Source organism: Apodemus sylvaticus, chromosome 1 (assembly GCF_947179515.1).
Source record: "Apodemus sylvaticus chromosome 1, mApoSyl1.1, whole genome shotgun sequence".
Taxonomy (NCBI): Eukaryota; Metazoa; Chordata; class Mammalia; order Rodentia; family Muridae; genus Apodemus; species Apodemus sylvaticus.
Window position 1 is genome coordinate 202683504 of NC_067472.1, and position 23602 is coordinate 202707105.

The window sequence follows — 23602 nt, forward strand, 5'->3', positions numbered from 1 at the left end:
ATCAGGGACTAGACAAGGCTGCTCTCTCTCTCCATATTTATTCAATAAAGTACTTGACGTTCTAGCTAGTGCAATTAGACAACAAAAGGAGGTCAAAGGGAAACAAATTGGAAAGGAATTATCACTATTTGCAGATGATATGATAGTATATTTAAGCAACCCCCAAAAAAACTCCACCAGAGAACTCTTACAGCTGATAGACAACTTCTGAAAAGTGACTGGATATAAAATTAACTCAAACAAATCAGTAGCCTTCCTATACTCCAAGGATAAAGAGGGTGAGAAAAATTAGGGAAATGACACCCTTCACAATAGTCACAAACAATATAAAGTATCTTGGTGTGACTCTAACCAAACAAGTGAATGATCTGTATGATAAGAACTTCAGGTCTATGAATAAAGAAATCAAAGAAGACCTCAGAAGATGGAAACATCTTCCATGCTCTTGGATTGGCAGGATTATTATAGTAAAAATGGCCATCTTGCCTAAAACAACCTACAGATTCAATGCAATCCCCATCAAAATTTCAAATCAATTCCTCATAGACTTAGAAAGAGTAATTTGCAAATTTATTCAGAATAACAAAAAACCCAGGACAGTGAAAGCTATTCTCAATAATAAATTAACTTCTGGTAAAATCACTATCCCTGATCTTCAGCCCTACTACAGAGCTATACTGATAAAAACTGAATGTTATTGGTACAGTGACAGGCAGGTAGATCAATGGAATAGAATTGAAGACCCAGAAATGAACCCACACACACTTGATCTTTGACAGAGGACCTAAAACCATCCAGTGGAAAAAAGACAGCATTTTCGATAAATGGTGCTGGTTTAACTGGCATCTAGCATGCAGAAGAATGCAAATAGATTCATTATCTCCTTGTACTAAGCTGAAGTCCAAGTGGATCAAGGACCTCCACATAAAACCAGATACACTGAAACGAATAGAAAGTGAAGAAGACCCTGGAGCACATGGGCACAGGGGAAGAATACCAATGGCCTATGCTCTAAGATCAAGAATTGACAAATGGGACCTCATAAAATTGCAAAGCTTTTGTAAGGCAAAGGACACTGTCAATAGGACAAAATGGCAACCAACAGACTAGGAAAGGGTCTTTACCCATATTACATCGGACAGATGGATATCTAATATATACATATATGCATACATATACATTTACATATACATAATCATATCATATACATACTTATATACATAATCACACACACACATGTCAGGTGAGTTATTCTAAATCACTCAACTTAGCTAGCATGGTATCAATGACATTAAATAGTAGCTCAGTCCCTTATAGTAAAAATTTCTACACATAGCTATCTTTATCTGTTGCAAAGTAGAATGGGTGCTAACTTGGGTTTTGTTTAAAGAAAAAGTTTTAAATGTAAAAAAAACCCTAATTCTTCAGCTGAATTTCTCATATTTTAAGGTTTCCCATGTCATCTGTGGTTGGAGGTCACCACGCTGGACAAAAAAAAAACGAGATTACACTTATCATAGCAGAAATCTTCCTGTGTTGGTACTAAACTCAAAGTACTTTATAAGACATTTCAACTACCCCCCCCCCAAGTTTCTTCTGCACATGTGAATTATGCCCTCACTCTGTCATTTAATCTGTGTAGTTTCAGGGTTCCATACTAGTCTTGAGTATAATAGTCCTGCTATGTCCAGAGGATGCTGTTTCATCCCAGTTTTCCTCATTCTCTAGCTCTCACTATCCTAGGAAACAGGACCAGTAATGGACACCTGTGGTCGTACATGTGTCAGCACTCCTGGGAGACAAGCCCTCTTCTGAGTAGGATTAGGGTGCTGATTGCTTTGATCTTAGGTGTGTCAGCACTCCTGGGAGACCTGCTCTCACTGGGTGTGTGGATAGTTACAATACAGAAGCTCCAGGAAGCAGATGAAAACTGGAAGGATCTTGTCCTCCGCTGCTCAGTGGTTCCTGGGTCCTGTGGGCTCCAGTCATGTCCCATTTGGGCAGCAGTGGTGGCCTCCCCTGTTATGTTAGGTATGTCAGCACTCCTGGAAGACCTGCTATCTCCAGGCCGATTTGCGGTGCAGATAGTTGTGGTACAGGGTCAGCTCGGGCACAGATGGAAACTAGAAGCTCTACTACATTCTTGATTTTCCATCTGATCATCCTTGCTGACATTTCTGGCACACATCAATTGCTGTGCCTGAAAAGTTCAGAACTATTTCTCTTTCCAGGCCCTCCTCACAGTTTTCCATCACAGCAGACATCCCTAGGGTCAATCTTGAAGTTTATCCTGAGCCACTAGACAGAACAAAAGCTCAAAGGCTTAATCTTGTGGCCCGGGACCTCCCAGCATCTGCCTTACTCTCTTTCTGCTTCTCATTTTCTTATACTTCTGTAGTTAGTTACAGAAGGAATCATTTTAAAGACAGGGTCAGTAAGGAAAAAGTGGAAGGGGCAAGTCTTTGAGCCTGTTTAGCCACGACACCTCCAGATATCTGCCTGTTGACAAACAGTGACAATGGTGGAGAAGCAGAGATATAAGTTTCGACAAGTGCTGTTACAAGAATGTCATCCCTACCTTGAATGGAACTCATCTCTGTAGCCCTAGCTACACATCCCAACTGTGCTTGGTACTGTGGCCTTGAGTTCTGGACTTTTCAGAATCAGAGGGGCTTGAGATTCCTAAAGGGTTTGATGTCATAAAATCTTAAATGATCAATGCTGGAAGCCATTGTGATGTTTTAGAGGCATCACAGCAAGGCCTGTGTGATGTTTTATAGATAAGGGCAGAGCATTTGTGAATAAGTAATGCTCACATCAGGAACTCACTGTGCTGGGGAATGAGGAAATTCCTGTTCTCTGGGTCTTCACACTTATAGTGTCTTGTAACGAAGCATATGCCTCTCATGCTCTGTCTCCAGTATATCCACTTTCTCTTCCTTCAACCTAGAGCTGAAGAAGTACACAGTCCCATCCAAGGGCCGTTGTGTGATTTGTGATTCATCCACCTCTATCGCCATGAACCGTAAGTTGCTCTTTCGTCTTTAAAGAACTGAGACTCGAGCTTTTGTTATACAGAAAATCAAAAACAGAACGTTGATATCTTCATGTTCTTGAATTTCTGGTAAGCCGTTGTTCACCACTGCTATGGATGGATCTTACCACTTTAGAGCACAGCAGAGGCCATCAGGCTCTTGGAAAGAGTGGGGTTGGAAAAAATCTGAACATCAATTAGCTTCAGTCACTTTGAGCATTGAACATCAATGTTTCAAAGTCAGTTCCAGATTCAACAAAATCCTACTCTGGAACTTTTTAACAGTGTGACTCTGGGGCCAAGGAGATGTTTCAGTGGGTAAAACTTTGCTATGCAAGTGTGAGGGTCTGAGCTTAAATACACAGATCCCAGATGAATCCAGAACTGGCAGCTAGAGTGTCTAGTACCAGTACTCCCATACAAAAGCAGAAATGGAGAAAAGGGGACCTCCCAGGAGCTTAACAGCCAGCATCCTGCTGTGCACAGCATGGAGCAAAAGACTGTGTCTCAAACAAGGCAGAAGAAAGGACTAACATCAGAAATCGTCCTGAAATTCACATGGAATCCCTGTCATGCTCTCACACACTGACATACATGAATGTACACACATAGAGAGTTGTTTTTGTATTAAGCATGGGGCTATTGAGATGCTCACCACATAATGGTTACTGTCAGCAAGCCTTACAGTCTGAATTCAACAGCTAGAACCCACATGAAGGTAAAAGAGACCTCATTCCACAATTTCCTCTGACATTGTTATATGTTACTATCCTAATGTATATATGTCACAGGCACATATTAATAAAAGTAATAATAAAATAAAATTATTCTAAATGTGATTCTACTGAATGCCTTATTTAAAACGATGCTAATGGAATCTCCAATAGGAAGATACTCTCCAGCCTCTCCCTCACCTATACACAAAGGGCCTTCAAACACTAGCTCTTTCTTGATTCCCTACAAAGAATCTAATTCTGGAGCCACTGAGGTTTTCTTCTGTACACTGGTCAGTCTATCTTGAGGCCTTCATTGTTTGTCAGTCTTTAGAGGTTACGGCTCCAGTTACAATTCCACTTCTGTCATATACTACTCTGCAGCCTGATCGGCATCACAGTGTCTGGAGTCTTCTAAAATGACAGTCCCATCAAACTCATGTCTAAATGTTTTTGTACCTCTGAACTTTAAATGAATTCACTTTTTCTGTGTTCAGTTCACAGCATCACCCTTACAACCATCCACATAGGAATCTTTATTTTTTTTTTTTACAGCTCAATATTCATATTTTTTAATTCTTTTTTTGCAAGCAGTAAGTATACTGTTCCAGATAAACACAAAAATGCCCCATCATATGCTCAGCCATTAAATGTATTTCATGGCCTGGTGAAGTGCCACCGTGTGCTACAAGAGAGTGGAGCCAATTCCGCTCTTCACTTAGCAGTTACAAATATTTATTTATTTTTTTTAAGCATAATCTTTCTTCCCACTCACAAACGTCAGAATCTGAACTCTTCCAAGCATCCTACATTCCTTGCACATCAGCCCAGACCGAGAATCACATCTAGCACCATCCCCAGACTCCATCCTGAGTCATCGGTCACTAAGGAGTCCAGTGAAGTCCCATTGAAGCCATCTGTAGAGCTCAGTGTGATTCTGTCTCTTATGTTTCTCAGGTTTGCTCCTCATTCCTATACTGCTGTTGGCAAACAAAGGAGTGGAAATAACTCACACTTTCCCAACTCTATCGGATGCTGCCTTATGGCTGTGCCAGCCAGTACCCAGATGTGATGAAAGGATCTACAACCCCTTGGAGCAGTGCTGTGAGGATGACAATATCCTACCCCTTAACTATACCCGGCTCTGTGGCCCTGGTTGCATCTACTGGCCCTGCTTTGAGCTGTGTTGTCCTGAGTCCTTTACCTCCCAGAAGAAATTTATTATCAAGCTGAAAATTCATGGAGAGAGATCACAGTGTAGATCATCCCCTGTCTCTGGAGACTGTGCCAGGTAAGCACCCTCATCCTTTGGCTATGTAGTGTTGGTTATGGAAATGGAGCAGGGGTCTGTAGGTAAACACGCCTTTATAAAAACCCTCATTCCATATTCTAACAAACTGTCAAACTCTTTTCTTCTTTCCCTTCTCTGATTTTTCAATGTTGTTTTCTCTTTTGCAGAAGAAAGTCATTTTTATACAGAAGATATTCAAGAAAAGAAACTTCTTCGTAGCTGGGCGGTGGTGGCACACGCCTTTAATCCCAGCACTTGGGAGGCAGAGGCAGGTGGATTTCTGAGTTTGAGGCCAGCCTGGTCTACAGAGTTCCAGGACAGCCAGAGCTACACAGAGAAACACTGTCTCGAAACAAAACAAACAAACAAACAAAAAAGCCAGAGGAGTGGGCTGGAGAGGTGGCTCAGCGGTTAAGAGCACTGACTGCTCTTTCCAGAGGTCCTGAGTTCAAATCCCAGCAACCACATGGTGGCTCACAACAATCTGTAATGAGATCTGATGCCCTCTTCTGGTGTGTCTGAAGACAGCTACAGTGTACTTACATATAATAAATAAATCTTAAAAAAAAAAGAAACTTCTTCGTAGGCAAGAAAGTGATGCCCAGGTAGGTGTCATGGTTTACCTGAGATTGAGTGTCTACATGACATTAAGGTTGAGAGATGATATATAAACAGGGCATTTATAAAGCCCTCTCTAAGGCTCAGGAAATATTTCAGAAGAGATTAGCATATTGGCAGGTTCAGTCCTACTTCAGTTGCCTGACAGAGATAGTGTCTGCCAACAGTCAACCACAGATACTGATGAGGCTCATTGGTTCTCCTCTTTCCCGACAGAGTTAGCTGCTGGTAGGATCCAGGGAAAGGACAGTTATTATCTCTGATATGCAGAAGAGTGTGCCACTGGGATCTAATAGATGGTTCCAAACCTATGGCCATACAGAGGTTTCTGGTTAAAATCAGTAAGTCATAAAAATACATTCATTAATTCTTTGATTCCTACCAATGGGAGGTTCTCTCTTGCTATTGTTAATAATAGTATGTTGAGTCCAGTTACTGATGAACATGTGTGAATGGGTGTTGGCTTATCTTGTGGGGCATGAACAATATACCCAAGATCATATCCCCAAAGAAAAGTAACTGTTCCTGTCCCAGCAGACATCAGCTGCCAATAGCTTCTCAGTCTCAATCCTCAAGCACCCCATACATCCACATACTTGAATTTTGACTGATCTGAACTTGTCTGGGTCTTGTGCATGCAATCACAGTTGCTATGAGCTGATGTGTGCTTCAGCCATGTCACGCCCAGAAGCCAGCATTCCATGGCACTCCTCCCTAATTTCTCACATTCTTACTACACACTGTTCCAATATGCTCGCTGAGCCTTGGCTGGGGATGTTGATGCAGATGACCCACCCACAGCTGGGGACTCACGGTCACCTGCTCTCAGCATGTGGACCAGTTAATAGCCTCTAACCATTATCTATTGCAAATGGCAGCTTCTCTGATTAAGGTTGAGAGCAAGGATGTATGGGTATAAATAAAAATATTAAAGGGTAATTTGAAGAACCGAGAGATAGCTTAGTAGTTAAGAGCACCCTTGCCCTTCAAGAGAACCTGAGGTCCACCATCAGCACCTACATGGTGATTGACAACTGTCTATAACTCCTAGGATGCCATTTTTAGGCCTCTGCAGGCACTGTAGATAATGGTGCACACACACACACACACACACACACACACACACACACACACACACACACGCGCGCGCGCGCGCTGCGCGCGCGCGCGCGTGCACATGCACACATACACACACGCACACACACATACAGACAAAACACACACTCACATAGAAATGAAGATTAAAAAAATTAAACAAACAAAGTCACTTAAAAACGTAACTATTTAGCAAAACATCACCAGTACGTCCAACACATACTCTATGGCCTACAATTGACAGAATGTGTTTCTCATTTATATTTGTTAAGCCAGTATATAGTATAGTAGATATCATTTTGGCATCTCCAAGCAGAGTGTGATTGATTATGTCCCCTGCTATCTCACCCCACCCTCTGTTCTTCTTAAGTCAACCTTGTATGTTTCACAAATCTGCCTTCATGCCATATGTGACTCTACTTACACTTTAAGGATCTCAACTCTCAATTTTATTCCCTGGACAAATTTGAGTGTTTGGTTTTGTCCAGTAAATGCCAGCTCCTGAATGCTCCTACATGAAGGATGGACGACTGAGGAACTGGAGTGAAGTGATATTATGTGTCTTTCATTACAATGCTCATTTGAGCATAGTTTACTTAAATATGTGTTGGAATGTTTGCCTATAACTTTTTAAACTTATTGTGAGTTAATGCAATTAAAGATAATTATGTCAAATCCAGGGTCCATGAGACCACACAGAAGGTGGGTGTATGAAAGTCAGGCCTGGAGAGCTCACAGAAATTTAGTAAGTAGGTAGTATGTACCAATTTCCCTAAAACAATGGTTCCTCCTGAATGTGCTGCAGGATGCAGAATTGAACAATGACGTCTGTTTAGGAAAAGGGAAATTATAAAGATTTCTAGGATCCTATCAACATTATAAAAGCAGCAAACTGTGTCTGTGAGAAGAGGCTCTCAGGCTAGGAGAGCTGCCTGCAGTGAGCACCAGGGGTGTAGTTTTTGGGAGTAGTCACCACACTGGCATTGGCTTTTTGGTAACGCAGCTGCCTTGAGTCCACCCTACCCGGTTAGTAACTCCTTGGCCACACACTTGTAAGGAACAAAAACAAACTCATTGGTTGAAAATGTGGGCTGTGGTTGATCTGTTACTGTAACTTGCTCATTCCTTACCTGAAATTAGTAGATATTGTTTCACAACTGCCCTATAAAAGTCACACACAACAGTGTAGTATGCACCCTAGTCTCTGGGATTTCAGTACTTTCAGAATCTATCTTTTGCCTAATGTGAGGCTGTATATTTTGTTATGACAATTCAACCTGACTGATACAGTGTCTTAATAACTGCTGTATAGAATGAGAGAAGGCTTAAGTGACTGTAGATAGTAGGGATCAGTAGTCACATACATTAGTTCAAATTGAGGGACAACTGAGCATTATGCTAGCATGGTGGTTTAGACAATGCTAATGGCTTTGTTCATGTGAAGATATTGGTATGGACTGAAAATTGCCTGTATCCATCAAGGTCATGGAGTGGCCTGATACAAAGTCTCTGCGGGGAGCAAGACTTTTTAGTCCAATCTTCCATGTTAACACTAATGCAGAGCCCCTTTTCAAATATAGCATATCTTTTGTCTGGCAACCTGAAGTCATTAAAAGTATAGACTGACCCAATGTTGCAGACCCTTTTCTACTTGTGTCTGCTTTATTTTTACCTCTCTCCTAGAGGATGTGTATTACTACCATAACCATGGACCTTCTAGCCACCTTCATTTTATATTGAGACAGCGTTTCTCAATAATTTCTCAAAAACTGTTGAGGTGTGATCTTTTTCTAGGTATTGAATGTAGCATGTAATTTTAATAACACACTCCTGCCTTTGCCCGGTACTATAAGATTGGTTGCCACTGACCCCACTCCTGGCTTGCCTGGGAACTAAGACTAAAACATTCAGACAGCTGTCTTACTTTAGAATTTTCCTACCAGCACAATTGCTGGGCTCAAATACCTCCAGCCTGGAACTGTGTAGCCTTAATAATTTATTAGCCCTATTGCTTCTCCTGCCCTAAGCTTAATGGCTCATATCAGCTAGCATCTATCTCCTTGGTTACCTTCTGGTGGTGGAGGTTCTAGCTTCCCTGATCATAAATAATTTTTTTGTGCTTCTCCTTCCAAAGACTGGCCAAAAAGCCCCTTCTTTTTCCATGCATTTCTTTTCCTCCTGGGGCCCAGAAGTCCCACCTGTCCCTTCTGCCCAGCAATTGTTCCTGGCCTCCTTTATTGTCCAAATCAAGAACCAATTAGGGAACCAGACTTTAGTATCAGCACCTCCCCCTACATTGTAATGCTAAATACTGACACTCTAGGCCTGGTTGTTCCCAGGAACAAGAGAATTCACACATAGACTCAATTGATGCTATGTGATCTTGCGACTGCAAGTTATCCCTGCTAGGTGAATAAAAAATGCCTATAGCATCTACCTGGGCAGAATTCATATAGGCTGAGTTGGGGTTCCCAGGCTTTAGGTCTAGAGAGAGACCAGGAGGAGAAGGGGAAGAAACTGAAGAGAGGAGAAGTTACTATGGGGTAGGTGAGTTACGACAACATGGCCATGAGGGCTGGCTAATTAGAGTTAAGAGCATCCCAGATGGAACATAGCAAGTTATAATTTGGCATTTTTGATGGGGAAGAAGACATAATAGCGTAGAGGGCAGATATCTGTCAAATTTTAGTGCTGATTAAGGCTTATTATAAATACAAAGTTTGTGTGTTTTTATCTGGGAACTGAATGATCAAAGGCAGGTAGAAACCCCCTTTTTGAGATTAAATATCAACTACAACACAAGTGGATCAAACACCTCAAAGTAAAATTGGAAACATTAAGTCTAATAGAACAGAGAGTGGGCAATAGTTTTGAACTCCTTGATACAGGAGACAACTTCCTGAACAAAACACCCAAAGCTCGGTACTAAGGTCAACAATTAATAAATGAGACCTCATGAAACTGAACATTTTCTGCAAGTCAAAGGACAGCATCTCAATATGGCAAAACAGTATCCTACAAAATAGGAAAATATCTTCACCATCCCTACATGTGACAGAGGGCTAATATCCAAAATACATAAATAACTCAAGAGGGTTAGACATCAACAACCCAAACAACCCATTTAAAAAAAAAATTGGTACAGCACTAAACAGAACTCTCAGCAGAGGGTTTACAATGGCTGATAAACACTCAAAGAAATATCTAATGCCCATAATAATGAGGGAGATGAAAACAAAGACAACTATCAGATTCCACCTTGTACTCCTAAGAATGGCTAAGATAAAAACATCAAGAAACAGTGCAGACTAGCAAGAATATGGAGGAAGGGAAACCCTACTCCACTGCTTGTATGAGTGCAAACTTGTATAACCACTCTGGAAATCAATTTAGTGGTTTCTCGGAAAATTGGGAATAGATGCAGCCATACCACTCCTGGGCATATAACCAAAAGTGCTCTGCCTTCATTTATACAATAGAATATTACTCTACTATTAACAATTATATTATGAAATTTGCAGGCTAATGGATGGAACTAGAAAATATTTTCTTGAGTCTGGTAACCCAGACCAAAAATGACATTCATGGAATCACTCCTAAGTAGATAGCAGTCATGAAGTACAGATAACCATGCTATAATCCACAGATCCAAAGAAGTCAAATAACGAGGGCCCAAGATGAGAGGCTTGACTCTCACTCAGAAGCAGAAATACAATAGATATCAGAGATGGGTGAAGGGAGGATCTGGATGGGAGATATGATGGGGAGGGGAACAGGAGGGGATAACAGGTATATGGAGAGCAGAGAAGAGAGAACAAAATTAGGTGGTAGCAGGGTCCCTGGGGAGCATCTCTAAGATAAGCCAGTCTTAGTTAAGGTTTCACTGCTGTGACCAGACACCACGAACAAGGCAAGTTTTATAAAAGACAACATTTAATTGGGGCTGGCTTATAGGCTCAGAGGTTTAGACCATTGTCATCAACGCAGAAACATGGCAGCATCCAGGCAAATATGGTGCAGGAGGAGCTGAGAGTTCTACATCTTCATCTGAAGGCTGCTAGTAGAAGACTGACTTCCAGGCAACTAGGGTAAGGGTCTTAAGCCCACGCCCACAGTGACACACCTACTCCAACAAGGCCACACCTCCTAACAGGGTCACTCCCTGGGCCAATCATATAGGAACCATCACAGGGAAGCTTCAGGGAGTCTGTGGGAGTGACTCAAGCTGAGACGCCTAGCAAAGGAAGATATAGAAGTAGCCACCTCCTCTAGCCAGACGGGACCCAGTGGAGGGACAAGGACACCAACCTGCCTATAACACTTGGTCCTAAAATGTGTCCTGCTTACAAGATGTGCAGGAACAAAGATGGAGTAGAGACAGAGGGAATGAACAATCAATAACCACCCCAAATTGAGACCCATTCCATGGGCAAGACCCAATCCCTGACACTAGTAATAATACTCTGTCATAGTTGCATAAGAGGGGTCTAACATAATTGTTCTCTGAGAGGCTCCACCAAGCAGCCAATGGCAGCAGATACAGAGAACCACAGTCAAACATGAGATGGAGCTCAGGGTGCCTCGTGGAAGAGTTGAAGGTCCTGAAGGTGATAGGAACTCTACAAGAAGACCAGCAGAATCAACAAACCTGGACTCTTGGAGTCACCAAGAGACTCAACCACTAACCAAAAAGCAACCATGGCCTGGACCTACCACACCACACATATGTAGCATATGTGTACCTTGTTCTTCATGGGGGTCCCCTAAAAACTGGAGCACGGACTGCCCCTGATGTTATTGTTTACCTGTGAGCCATTCCCCTAACTGAGCTGCCTTGTCGGGCCACAGTGCGAGAGGATGTGCCCCGTCCTTCAGTGACTTCAGAGCCAGGATGGGTTGATATTGAGGGGCACTCCCACTTCTAAGAGGAGAAGTAAAAGGGAATGGGGGAAGTGTCTATGTGTGTTGGGGAACAGGAAGAGAGGGGGGCTGCAATTGGGCTATAATATGAATAAATAAAAAAATAAAACATAAAAAATACAGAAACAAAAAGAACACTCCTGGCATAATAATAATCTCTGATTGTATTAGTTTGGGTTCTCTAGAGTCACAGAATGTATGGATAGTCTTTATATAGTTAGGGAATTTGTCAATGACTTACAGTCTATAGTCCAACTCCCCAACAATGATCAGCAGCAGCTGTGTATGGAAGTCCAAGGATCTAGCAGTTTCTCAGTCCCATGATGCAAGCAGGCAAGGAAGAGTGAGAGCGAATCTTCCTTCTTCCAATGTCCTTATATATCTCCAGCAGAGGGTGTAGCCCAGATTAAAGGCTGTAGGTCTCCAGCAGAGGGTGTGGCCCAGATTAAAGGTGTGTGCATCCATGCCTTTAATCCCAAATGATCTTGAACTCAGAGATCTCCTTGTCTTAGCCACTATGCTTCAAGGTCTCCATGCCAAGATCCAGGTCAGAAACTTATATCTCTGAGCCTCCAAATTAGGATCATAGGTGAGCCTTCCAATTCTAGACTGTAGTTCGTTCCAGGTATAGTCAAGTTGACAACCAGGAATAGCCACTACAATCCACCCCTTGTCAACTTGACACAAATAATATCTCATGTCCACATGAAACAATAACAAGATTGTGAATACGCCTAACATGATATAACTATTCCTCGTACAATCGCAAACACATTTGTAAATTTACAATGGGGAAATGTCCCTTGGGAACATTCTTTTAGTGTTTCAATACCAATTGATGTTAAAGGGATTGGAAGAAAGACAAATGTATCTTCAACAAAATAAGATAGAAGCATTCATATTACTTATAATCCTCGTTTCTGCAACTGGTTACGTGGCCTTAGCTGGTATTCATAACTACCTTCCTCTGCTACCCATTCTGTATTTCCTTCACCTTCGGCAAGCACCTCAGCAGGTCTTGGCTCTTTTCCTGGAGGATTTACCCATACCTTCATTCCTGATGGGTCTGTGTCCTTTGTCATCCTGCTTGGATTAGGCTGTTGTAGTTTCCCATTGACTTTAATCACAGGACATGGTAGTACTAAGAGACGCCCTAGGGAATCTCCTGCACTCCAGATATAATCTCCATTGTGGAGAGGCAATCCAATTTCCCCATGGTAATCTGGATCTATTACCCCTCCTAACACTGTTATTCCTTTCTTAGCATGTTGGTTTAAGGGCATTAGAAGCCCAAAATGGCCAGGGGAAAGTCTGAGCTTCCAGTTCAATGGAATGTTTCTTATGACTCCTGGTAGGAGCACTCCCCCTCTGGAACCAAAACTTCTAGGCCAGCAGAACCTAAATTTGTGGGGACAGGAAGCAAAAATTTTCCTAGAGGGTCACTAGGAGTGATAGTGAGTGGAACTATTCCCTTTTCCACCCCTTGATTCCTGGACCCATGGATCCTGGCTATGGGAGAAACTTTACCATATATTGAACGCTGATTCAAAGCATATACTGCCTTCTGAAGAACTATGCCCCAGCCCTCCATGTTGTTGCCTCCTAATTGGCACTGTAACTGTGTCTTCAAAAGGCCATTCCATCTTTCTATCAGACCAGCTGCTTCAGGATGATGGGGAACATGGTAAGACCAGTGAATTCCACAATCGTGGGCCCACTGTCGCACTTCTCTGGCTGTGAAATGAGTTCCTTGGTCAGAAGCAATACTGTGTGGAATACCATGACAATAGATAAGGCATTCTGTGAGTCCACAGATGGTGGTTTTGGCAGAAGCATTACGTGCAGGAAAGGCAAATCCATAACCAGAATAAGTATCTACTCCAATAAGAACAAAACGCTGTCCTTTCCAGGGGGGAAGTGGTCCAATATAGTTAACCTGCCACCAGGTTGCTGGCTGGTCACCTCAGCTGAGGAGGAGTTCAATAATCAAGTGGATAAGATGACCCGTTCTGTGGAATGGTGCCATATCTGGGGCTCAGTGTTGGTTTCTGCTGTTGGCAGATCTGGCATTCAGCAGCAGCTATAGCCAGGTCAGCCTTGGTGAGTGGAAGTCCAAGTTGCTGAGCCCAAGCATAATCTCCATCTCGGCCACCATGGCCACTTTGTTCATGTGCCCACTGGGCAATAACTGGGATGGCTGGGGAAAGAGGCTGACTGTCCACAGAACGGGTCATCTTATCCACTTGATTACTGAACTCCTCCTCAGCTGAAGTCACCTTTTGGTGAGCATTTACATGGCACACAAATATCTTTACATCCTTTGCCCATTTGGAGAGATCTATCCACATACTTCTTCCCCAGATGTCTTTCTCACCAATTTTCCAATTGTGATCTTTCCATGTCCCTGACCATCCAGCCAATCCATTGGCTACAGCCCATGAGTCAGTGAACAATCGTACATCTGGCCATTTCTTCTTCCAAACAAACTGTAATACCATGTGTACTGCCCGATCACGTATATACCACTTCCATTTGATAATAAACTGCTGTTGTGCATGCTCTACTTTATGACTTGGAGGGTCTGATAACACCGAGCTCATGATGGGCAGTTCAGGTCGCATAGTAACTTGGTGTCCTATTGTCAAACGTTCAGTTTCCACTAAGGCCCAATAGCAGGCCAAGAGCTGTTTTTCAAAGGGAGAGTAGTTGTCTGCAGATGACGGTAGAGCTTTGCTCCAAAATCCCAAAGGTCTTCTGTGATTCACCTACAGGGGACTGCCAGAGGCTCCAAACAGCATCTCTATCTGCCACTGACACCTCAAGTACCATTGGGTCTGCTGGATCATATGGTCCAAGTGGTAGTGCAGCCTGGACCTGTTGAAGAGCCTTCTCCTGTTCTGGGCCCCACACAAAGCTAGCAGCTTTCTGAGTCACTCGGTAAATAGGCCTGAGTAACACACCTAAGTGAGGAATGTGCTGTCTCCAGAATCCAAATAGACCCACTAAACATTGTGCTTCTTTCTTGGTGGTGGGAGCGGCCAGGTGCAATAACTTATCTTTCACCTTAGAAAGAATATCTCTGCATGCCCCACACCACTGTACTCCTAAGAATTTCACTGAAGTAGATGGTCCTTGAATCCTCTGATACGCATATGCATTACCAATGAATCCAAAGTGGTTGCTACTTCCTGCTCACTTGGTCCAATCAGCATAATATCATCAATATAGTGCACCAATGTAATATTTTGTGGAAGAGACAAACGATCAAGGTCCCTTCTAACTAAGTTATGATACAGGGCAGGAGAGTTAATATATCCTTGAGGCAAAACTGTAAAGGTATACTGCTGGCCTTGCCAACTGAAAGCAAATTGCTTCTGGTGGTCCTTATGTACAGGTACTGAGAAGAATGCATTTGCCAGGTCAATAGCTGCATCCCAGGTTCCAGGAGATGTGTTAATTTGCTCAAGTAATGAAACTACATCTGGTACAGCAGCTGCAATTGGAGTTACTACCTGATTTAATTTTCGATAGTCAACTGTCATCCTCTATGATCCATCTGTCTTCTGCACTGGCCAGATGGGAGAGTTAAAGGGAGATGTGGTGGGAACCACCACCCCTGCATCTTTCAAGTCCTTGATTGTGGCAGTAATTTCTGCATTTCCTCCAGGAATACGATATTGTTTTTGATTCACTATTTTCTTTGGCAGAGGCAACTCTAAAGGCTTCCATTTTGCCTTTCCAACCATAACAGCCCTCACTCCACAGGTCAGAGAACCAATATGAGAATTCTGCCAATTTCTGAGTATATCTATCCCAATTATACATTCTGGAACTGGGGAAATGACCACAGGATGTGTTTGGGGACCCACTGGACCTACTGTGAGTCGCACATCAGTCAAAACTCCTTTAATCACCTGTCCTCCATAAGCCCCTATTCTAACTGGAGGGCCACAATGTTTCTTTGGATCTCCTGGGTTCAATGTCAATTCAGAACCAGTATCCATTAGCCCCTGGAAAGTCTGATTGTTTCCTTTCCCCCAGGATACAGTTACCCTTGTAAAAGGCCGTAGGTCCCTCTGGGGAAGAATTGGAGAAAGACTAACAGCAAAACTCTTAGGTGTCTTATCAAGATCCTTCCTCAGGGGAACCCAGCCACCCCTTCATTCAAGGGGTTCTGGATCTGTAAACTGGCTCAAGTATGGAAATTGATTCACTGGCTGAGAATGCCTTTTGCCACGATCCAATGCAGCCTTTCTATCATTTGTTTGAGGATTTTTCTGCTTATACAGATCAAACAGATATGCAGTAGGTTTCCTATGTATTTCATCCCTGGAAACACCATGATCGATTAGCCAGCACCAAAGGTCCAAACGAGTCATACCATTATAAATTCCACCTCTCTGCCCATTATGGGGTATGTCATTATAAACATTGTTTTGTCTACGCTGTCCATTATAATAACTATGATCACCTTGTCTCTGGCGATTCAATGCTGCTCAATTCATCTAATTGAGCAGCAGCATCTCTAACCCTAAGGTCTGGCAAAAGGAAAAGGGCAAGAACAAAACTCTTTAAATGTGCTGGTGTCCCTCTCACCAGTTTGCGTCTTATAGGACTGGTGAAGGGCATATCTTCTGAACCTTCCCACTGTAGAGGATTAGATTTTACACAACGTATCCACTCTAGCATTGCAATTTCCCTAAGCGGTAAAATCCCTTCATCAACACTAAGCCAAGGGATATCAGGCCTCTCCAACTCCTTTTCAGTAGGCCATCTTTTGATAAATACTTCTGTCAACCAATCAAACAAACTTTTGACACCTTTTTGAACTGTGCAAGCTTCCATATTAAACCTAGAATCTCCACTCAGAGGGCCCATGCCAATAAACTCAGCCTGCTCTAGTTTTATGTTCCTTCCACCATTATCCCACACCCTTAAAATACATTCCCAGGCATATTCCCCAGACTTCTGCTTGAATGAATTAGCAAACTCATTAAGCTCCTTATTAGTATAGTGTATTTCCTCATGGACTACACTTTCTACCTCCCCTTTAGGGGCCTGCTTTCCCTTGAGTCTGGTTATAGGTCTAGAAGAAACTATTGGTGCGTCCTGAGAAACATCAGTATTGTCAGCAAAAGTCACTGCTGGATTATCAGGCTTTGAGGGATTAATTTCCTCAGGTGGAGAAGGCATTATTTCAAGAGGTGGGGCTGAGGGTACTACTTCTTCAAGTGGAGCAAATTCTTGAAAATCTGAAGATTCAAAATTCTCAATTTCAACAGGGTCTTCCCACACATCCCCATCCCAAGTTATAGGATCCCATTCTTTGCCAATTAATGCCCTTACTTTAACTGCTGACACCTTCTGAGGTTGAGACTTAAATTTTCACTGTAATTCAGCCAACCTTATAATGAGGGCTTCAGTTTGATTTTCTGCTACTTGAGCTCTATGGCTGCTAGAGAGTAGATTCTCTTCAAGGGCACACTTAGCAACTTTTAGATTGTTTACTTGAGTCTGGAACTCTTCGATTTTTATCACACAACTCCTTCCTTTCCTTCATTGTTTTTTCCCCAAGATGCTAAGAGCAACCAGCCAGGAAAATCATTTTCTGATTTTTTCCCCAACTTGGAGAAAGTAGTGTATACCACTGAATCACCTAATTCATCAAGATAATCAAAGGCATTAGCTTCTTTAAGCTTGAGATATAGTTTTATCCACGGGTCTTCAATATTCTCCAAGCTCCCAGAAGGGAGAGAATCTGGAGAATTTTCAGTAGTTGAAGGTGCTATTGGATCAACCAACCAACTCCAAAATTTTGAAACATTCATCCTTATACTTCTGCTCCTCTAGAACCACTCCCGGTACCAACTTCTGTATTAGTTTGGGTTCTCTAGAGTCACAGAACATATGGATAGTCTTTATATAGTTAGGGAATTTGTCAATGACTTACAGTCTATAGTCCAGCTCCCCAACAATGATCAGCAGCAGCTGTGTATGGAAGTCCAAGGATCTAGCAGTTTCTCAGTCCCATGAAGCAAGTAGGCAAGGAAGAGTGAGAGCGAATCTTCATTCTTCCAATGTTCTTATATATCTCCAGCAGTGGGTGTAGCCCAGATTAAAGGCTGTAGGTCTCCAACAGAGGGTGTAGCCCAGATTATTGGCGTGTGGGTCTCCAGCAGAGGGTGTGGCCCAGATTAAAGGTGTGTGCATCCATGCCTTTAATCCCAAATGATCTTGAACTCAGAGATCTCCTTGTCTTAGCCTTGTCTATGCTTCAAGGTCTCCATGCCAAAATCCAGGTCAGAAACTTATATCTCTGAGCCTCCAAATTAGGATCATAGGTGAGCCTTCCAATTCTAGACTGTAGTTCATTCCAGATATAGTTAAGTTGACAACCAGGAATAGCCACTAAACTGATCTTAAATTATACTACAGAGCTATAGTTACAAAGACAGCACGGTCTTTGGCATAAAAACAGACTTGTGATTTGCCAGAACAGAATAGAGAAGGCAGAAACAAATGAACTCAGTCATGGTTATCTTATTTTTGACACACTTCTCCAAAATATACATTGTATTAAAGCCTATTCAACAAGCAGTTGTAGCAAAACTGCATTTTAGATATGAGTTCCGGTTGACAGAACACATACCAGATTTGGTCCCTAATACAAGACAAGCAACACAAATGAGGTTTGGTGAAACAAAAGAAGTTGATTGCAAAGGAATAGCAGGGACAAAAGTGTGGTAAGAGAGTAGTTGAGAGGGTTGAGTAAGCTCAAATACACTGTATAAAATTATCAAAGATTTAATAGAAAATTAAAACCTGCATATAAATCTGTAGATGACATGAATTACATTTTCCCTAACCCTTCACAAAAATAAGTTATAAATCTGTGAAGGACCTTAATTAAATACATGAAATATAGACTTTATTTACTTAAGAAGGTAGGGAGGGAGGCACTAAGAAAGAGGAAGAAAGCGTAAGTAACACTGAAGATGACTGGAAATGCCATAGGGAAACATTTTATGTCTACTACTATAAGTCTACTATTATATGACTGTATATGTATATATGTATATATATATATGTTGCTTGTGGTATACATATATAAATAATTGAATCATGCTCCTCATATTAGCCACAGACTATCTAGCAAATCCTCATCACCAGGTATAGGAAAAGCTCCCTTCCAATTGTTGTTCAGAGGCATTCCTGAAAACATACAAACAATATAACACATTGTCCTTTCATTTTGTTGTCTCCCAGCTTTTGAAAGTAAGACAGTATTACTGAAGACATGGCACAGTTCAGGCATAAGACTTGGAGGAACGGAGCTGCTGTGCTTTTGGAGGATATCTCTCATAGTACCCAAGCTGCCAAGAGAAACACAACTAAAAGTCTTATCATGGCATAAAGCATGCAAACCACAGCACCACAGCAAGATATCTCCAAGTGTAAGATAGTATCACTTATATTGTGGGGTTGGGATACAGGTGTGGAAGGAGGGTAATCAACAGCTGGTCAAACTAGACTTATTACCTGCTGAACAGGCAGCAATAACTTCTTGGCACTAGAAAAAAAAAGCCATGACTAATAAAGTAATGGATTCTAGAGGAAAGCCTACAACTGCCGTGTTCCTAAGCCAGTAAAACTTCAAATTGTATTAAATATATATGCTTATAGGCATAGGTAAATGTAGCTTCCACCATTCATCAAAGAACCTATTTTTCAGTAGATATATCCCATCACAGAAATACATAACTGGTCAACATGAAGAGGAAAATTGATTTGGGGTACCCATCTACTATTCATATATTTATGAACAATCCCTACATATAGGGCTTGGAAAACTTTGGAGAAATGGAGACAAAAGATGGTAATATTTAGAAGATTGGGATGTCTACTCTGAGATAGTGTCTTCTAGATTTTAATACCCGGGTTATTTTCAATGAAGTAGAGGCTTCTGTATTTAATATGGAGTTATACCTATAGAATCTTAACAATATGGTCACCGGAGTAAGACCTGCACAAGGACAATACTTATTGACACTCAAATCGAAGTGAAATCTCAGAAGGCAATTCTTCTAGAAGAAGGTCTATAGGCAATTAATGGCTGTTAAACAAGGGATAGTCAGTCTTATTCAGGAATGGATCCTCTGATAGTTAATCCACTCCCAAGTGTTCATACCTAAACATACATACAGCAGCGTGTGTGTGTGTTTGTGTGTGTGTGTGTAATTAGGAATAAAACCCAAAAAAGCATGAACATACCAACTTTAACAAGGCAGGGCTTCTAGTGGAGGGACTGGGACACAAACTCAGCCACAAAACCTTCAACTTAACAATTTGTCATGACTGCAGGATGTGCTTAGGTAAAGGTCCTGTAGAACTTGTGGGAGTGGCAAATGACTGTTCCAACATGAGATCCGTGCCACAAGAGGGCGCCCATGCCTGACACTGCCTGGACCCAGAAACATTGGACAGAACCAATAAATACTAAATAAAATAAGGAAAAATAAAATAATAAAAATAAGAAATGTAAGAATTTTACAAGTCCATGAAGTGACTCCTAATGATACTCTGCTATACTTGTAGATCTGAATCTAGCATAATCATCATCAGGGAAGCTTCATCCAACAATTAATGCGAACAGATGCAGAGCCCCACAGCCAAACTAGGCAGAGTGTGGGTAATCCTGCAGAAGAGGGGAAGGAAGGATTGTAGGAACCTGAGGACTCAAGGACAGAACAAGAAAATGGCACATAGAATCAGCTACACATAAGTGCACATAAGGGCTCACAGAGACTGAACCCACAATTCGACCCTGTAGGGGTCCTCTGCATATATGTTATGGTTGTGTAGCTTCATGTTTTTGTGGGACTTCTAATGGTGGGAGCAGGGTCTATGATTCCTCTGCCTGCTTTTGGAAGCCTTTTCTCTCTTGACGGCTGTGGCACCCAGCCCTAATATGAGCCGATGTGCCTAGCCTTATTGCAGCATGTTAGCCATGTTTGGTTGATATCCGTGGACAGCCTACTATCAATTTCTGAAAGGGAAAAGAGAGGAGGATTGTACCTGTGGGAGAAGGGAGGTAGGAGTAGGGACTGGGCTGAGAAGAGGGAGGGGAAATTGGTCAGGATGTAATATATGAGAGAAGAATATATTTTAAAAAAATGAAATAAAAACTAAGTCCATGGCCCCAAATGCACCACTTGTGTGACTTGGTTGGCTCTCCTGACACACACTGTGGAGCCCCTTACGAGGGCACCCTACTTTTCCAGTATTTGAAAAGGAGCAGGTAGCAGAAAATGAGCCATGAGCTCACAAGAGGTGTGTCACCCATCTCATCAGATGGTGTAGGAAGTTTGGGCCTTCCTGATTCTCATTATAGGACTGTTCTCTTTCAATTGCTCTTTGCTGCCACAGAACCTCATAGCCCCTTCTCATAGCAGGACACAGGGGTGTCCCATGCAGAAAGCCAAGTTAGGAATAACTTCCTTGGAACCCAAAGTACACCTAATCTCTTTAGCAAGGTACCTGAGACTGTGCCTTGCACCCATAATAGAAATTTTTTGTATCTTTTGTACCTTGTCACCACACTCAGAGCTTATCTGTTACCTGCTCTCACACTAGCTGACTTGGATAATACCATTCTGGTGATTTAACAAGGACAATGTCAAAAGGGAGATGTGATACTGTCTGGTTACCTCTTGGGTGGCCACTCTGCTCAATGAGGTTATTAGTATGGTAGCTATGAAACCATGGGGTTTTACTGAATCATCTCTCCTAAGACATTTATTGATATATCTTCTATCACCTGATGATTGCAGGTAAAGGACACTTACGTTGAATGAATGACAGGACTTCATTGTAATCTTACCATCTCTCCATATGGGGAAACAGGCTAAATCAATAGACATATTGGAAGAACAGGTTCTGGTTTGTCTTCCTGACCTACGCTTGAGGCTTGTTGGATGAGGTCAGACACACACTATAAATCAGAGTCTCCCCCACTCCTGCATTTTCTTGGATCAGCAATACATTCTACCCTCCTCATCCTCTTCTCTTCTTTATTCATCTTGGATTCCAGAATAATAGGACCACACAGGAATAAAATACCATAGAACAGAACTAATCAACCAAGGAGAACCAGGTTGACACCATTAAATGGTACTGGAACTGTTAGAATTAGGAACTAACGGCCTTGAAAACCTTAAGAAACCAGGCTTAGCCACTCATCCTCAATAATTCAATTAAAGACACAATTAGGAATGGAAAGGTGTTTTTTTCCCCAATGTGATTGCATTGGAAAGCATAAAGAGGTATAGGCCCCCCTCTCTTTTTCACACACACACACACACACACACACACACACACACACACACACACACACACACAAAACATGCCTTCAGATTCTTTACTTGTAGTTAGTTTTAAATAGAGGACCACATGTATCCATAGAGGTTCTGGGTCAAGGTATGGTCTCACCCATCACCACTATAATTCTTCAAAGTGATCTGAAAATTTGTTGGTATTGTGTAAGACTCTCTAGTAAGCAAATTCCTCTTGATGGATACCACGATCCCATATTTTTCATTATCCCAGAATAAAATCCCTTGGGAAATTCTAGTTCTTGGGGACTACTGTTTTAATAGTCCGATAGCTAAAGGAGTACACAAGTGTCTCTATAGTCTGTCTAATCGATTTTTAAAAAGTTTTTTTTTTAATTTAAGAGAACAGATTCTTAAAAGGACTTCCAGTGACATCTATATTATTATAATACAAAGACATTTAGAAATTACCATCCACATCACCTTGCACATAAAAACACCTCTCCAAGCAATTGTGGAGACAAAGTGTGGAACAGAGACTGAAGGAAAGGCCACCCAGAGACTGCCCTACCTGGGGATTCATCCTATAAACAGTCACCAAACCCTGATACTATTATAGACAGCAAGAAGAGGGGTTCTGCCAGAGCCTTACACATACAGAGGCAGATGCTAGCATCCAACCATTGGACTGAGCATGGGGCCCCCAGTGGAGGAGTTGGAGGGAGGACTGGAGGAGCTGAAGGGGTTTACAGCCCCATGGGAAGAACAATGATGTCGGCCACCCAGATGCCCCAGGACTCCCAGGGACTAAATTATCAACCAAGGAGTACACATGGTTCCAGCTAAAAGTGTGGCAGAGGAATGCCTTGTTGGTCATCAGTGGGAGGAGAGGTCCTTGGTCCTGGGATGGCTCAATAGAGGCCCTAACAAAGGGAAATCGAGGGGGTGGGGAAGTGGGAGTGGGTCGGGTGGAGGGGCATATACTTGGAGGCAGGGGTTGAGAGGAGGGGTTGGGGGCTTTTGGGGAGGCGGGAAACGGGGAAAGGTTTTAGCATTTGAAATGTAAATGAAGAAATATTCAATAAAAAAGTAAAAAAAGTAAACAAAACCAAACAAAACAAAAAAATCTCTCCAAGAGGATCTTGCTAAATCATTGAATCATGCCACACAGGATGCACTCAGTTGAGAACAAAAAGAAACTTTATTGACTTTTGTTTTCCTAACATTATATTCTCCATAGAGGGCATCCATGCCACAGCTGAACAGACAGGACACAGTTGAAATGTCAGCAGAGAAATTTTCAGTCTTGCCTTAGGACCCTTTCCCAGAGCCCTAACCTTTTGACGTTTGCCCACGCACCAGCGTTCTGTGCTTCAACAACTTCTGCTGTGCTCTTATATACAGTCTTTATGAATTAGACTGTCACTAATTCCACACTGGGCAGATTGTGTGACTCTCTCCTGCAACTGATTCATTCAAGCACCTTACTGTATATCTCAGGGCGTTTCTCCCAACGTGACAATATATGCTTACTCTGGGTTTGTATTTATGCTAATTCCACAAAACCCTTTGCTATGCAGTACCAGTACCTTCTCTAAAA

General features: G+C 42.1%; 1 protein-coding gene across 1 annotated transcript; it reads left to right on the plus strand.

Annotated features, from left to right (window-relative positions):
* Window positions 1-3406: 3406 nt before the first annotated feature.
* LOC127671741 (insulin growth factor-like family member) lies at window positions 3407-8552 on the plus strand. The gene is made up of 3 exons (XM_052166701.1): window positions 3407-3443; window positions 4705-5038; window positions 8546-8552. The coding sequence occupies exons 1-3, from the start codon at window positions 3407-3409 to the stop codon at window positions 8550-8552; spliced, it is 378 nt and encodes a 125-aa protein (XP_052022661.1).
* Window positions 8553-23602: the final 15050 nt, after the last annotated feature.

Bases quoted from the DNA above. Each gene is read 5' to 3' on its own strand.
- LOC127671741 (XM_052166701.1), top strand. From the start codon at position 3,407: ATGAATCCAGAACTGGCAGCTAGAGTGTCTAGTACCA. The intron at 3,444-4,704 runs GTACTCCCATAC...TATGTTTCTCAG, and splicing joins AGCTAGAGTGTCTAGTACCA to GTTTGCTCCTCATTCCTATA.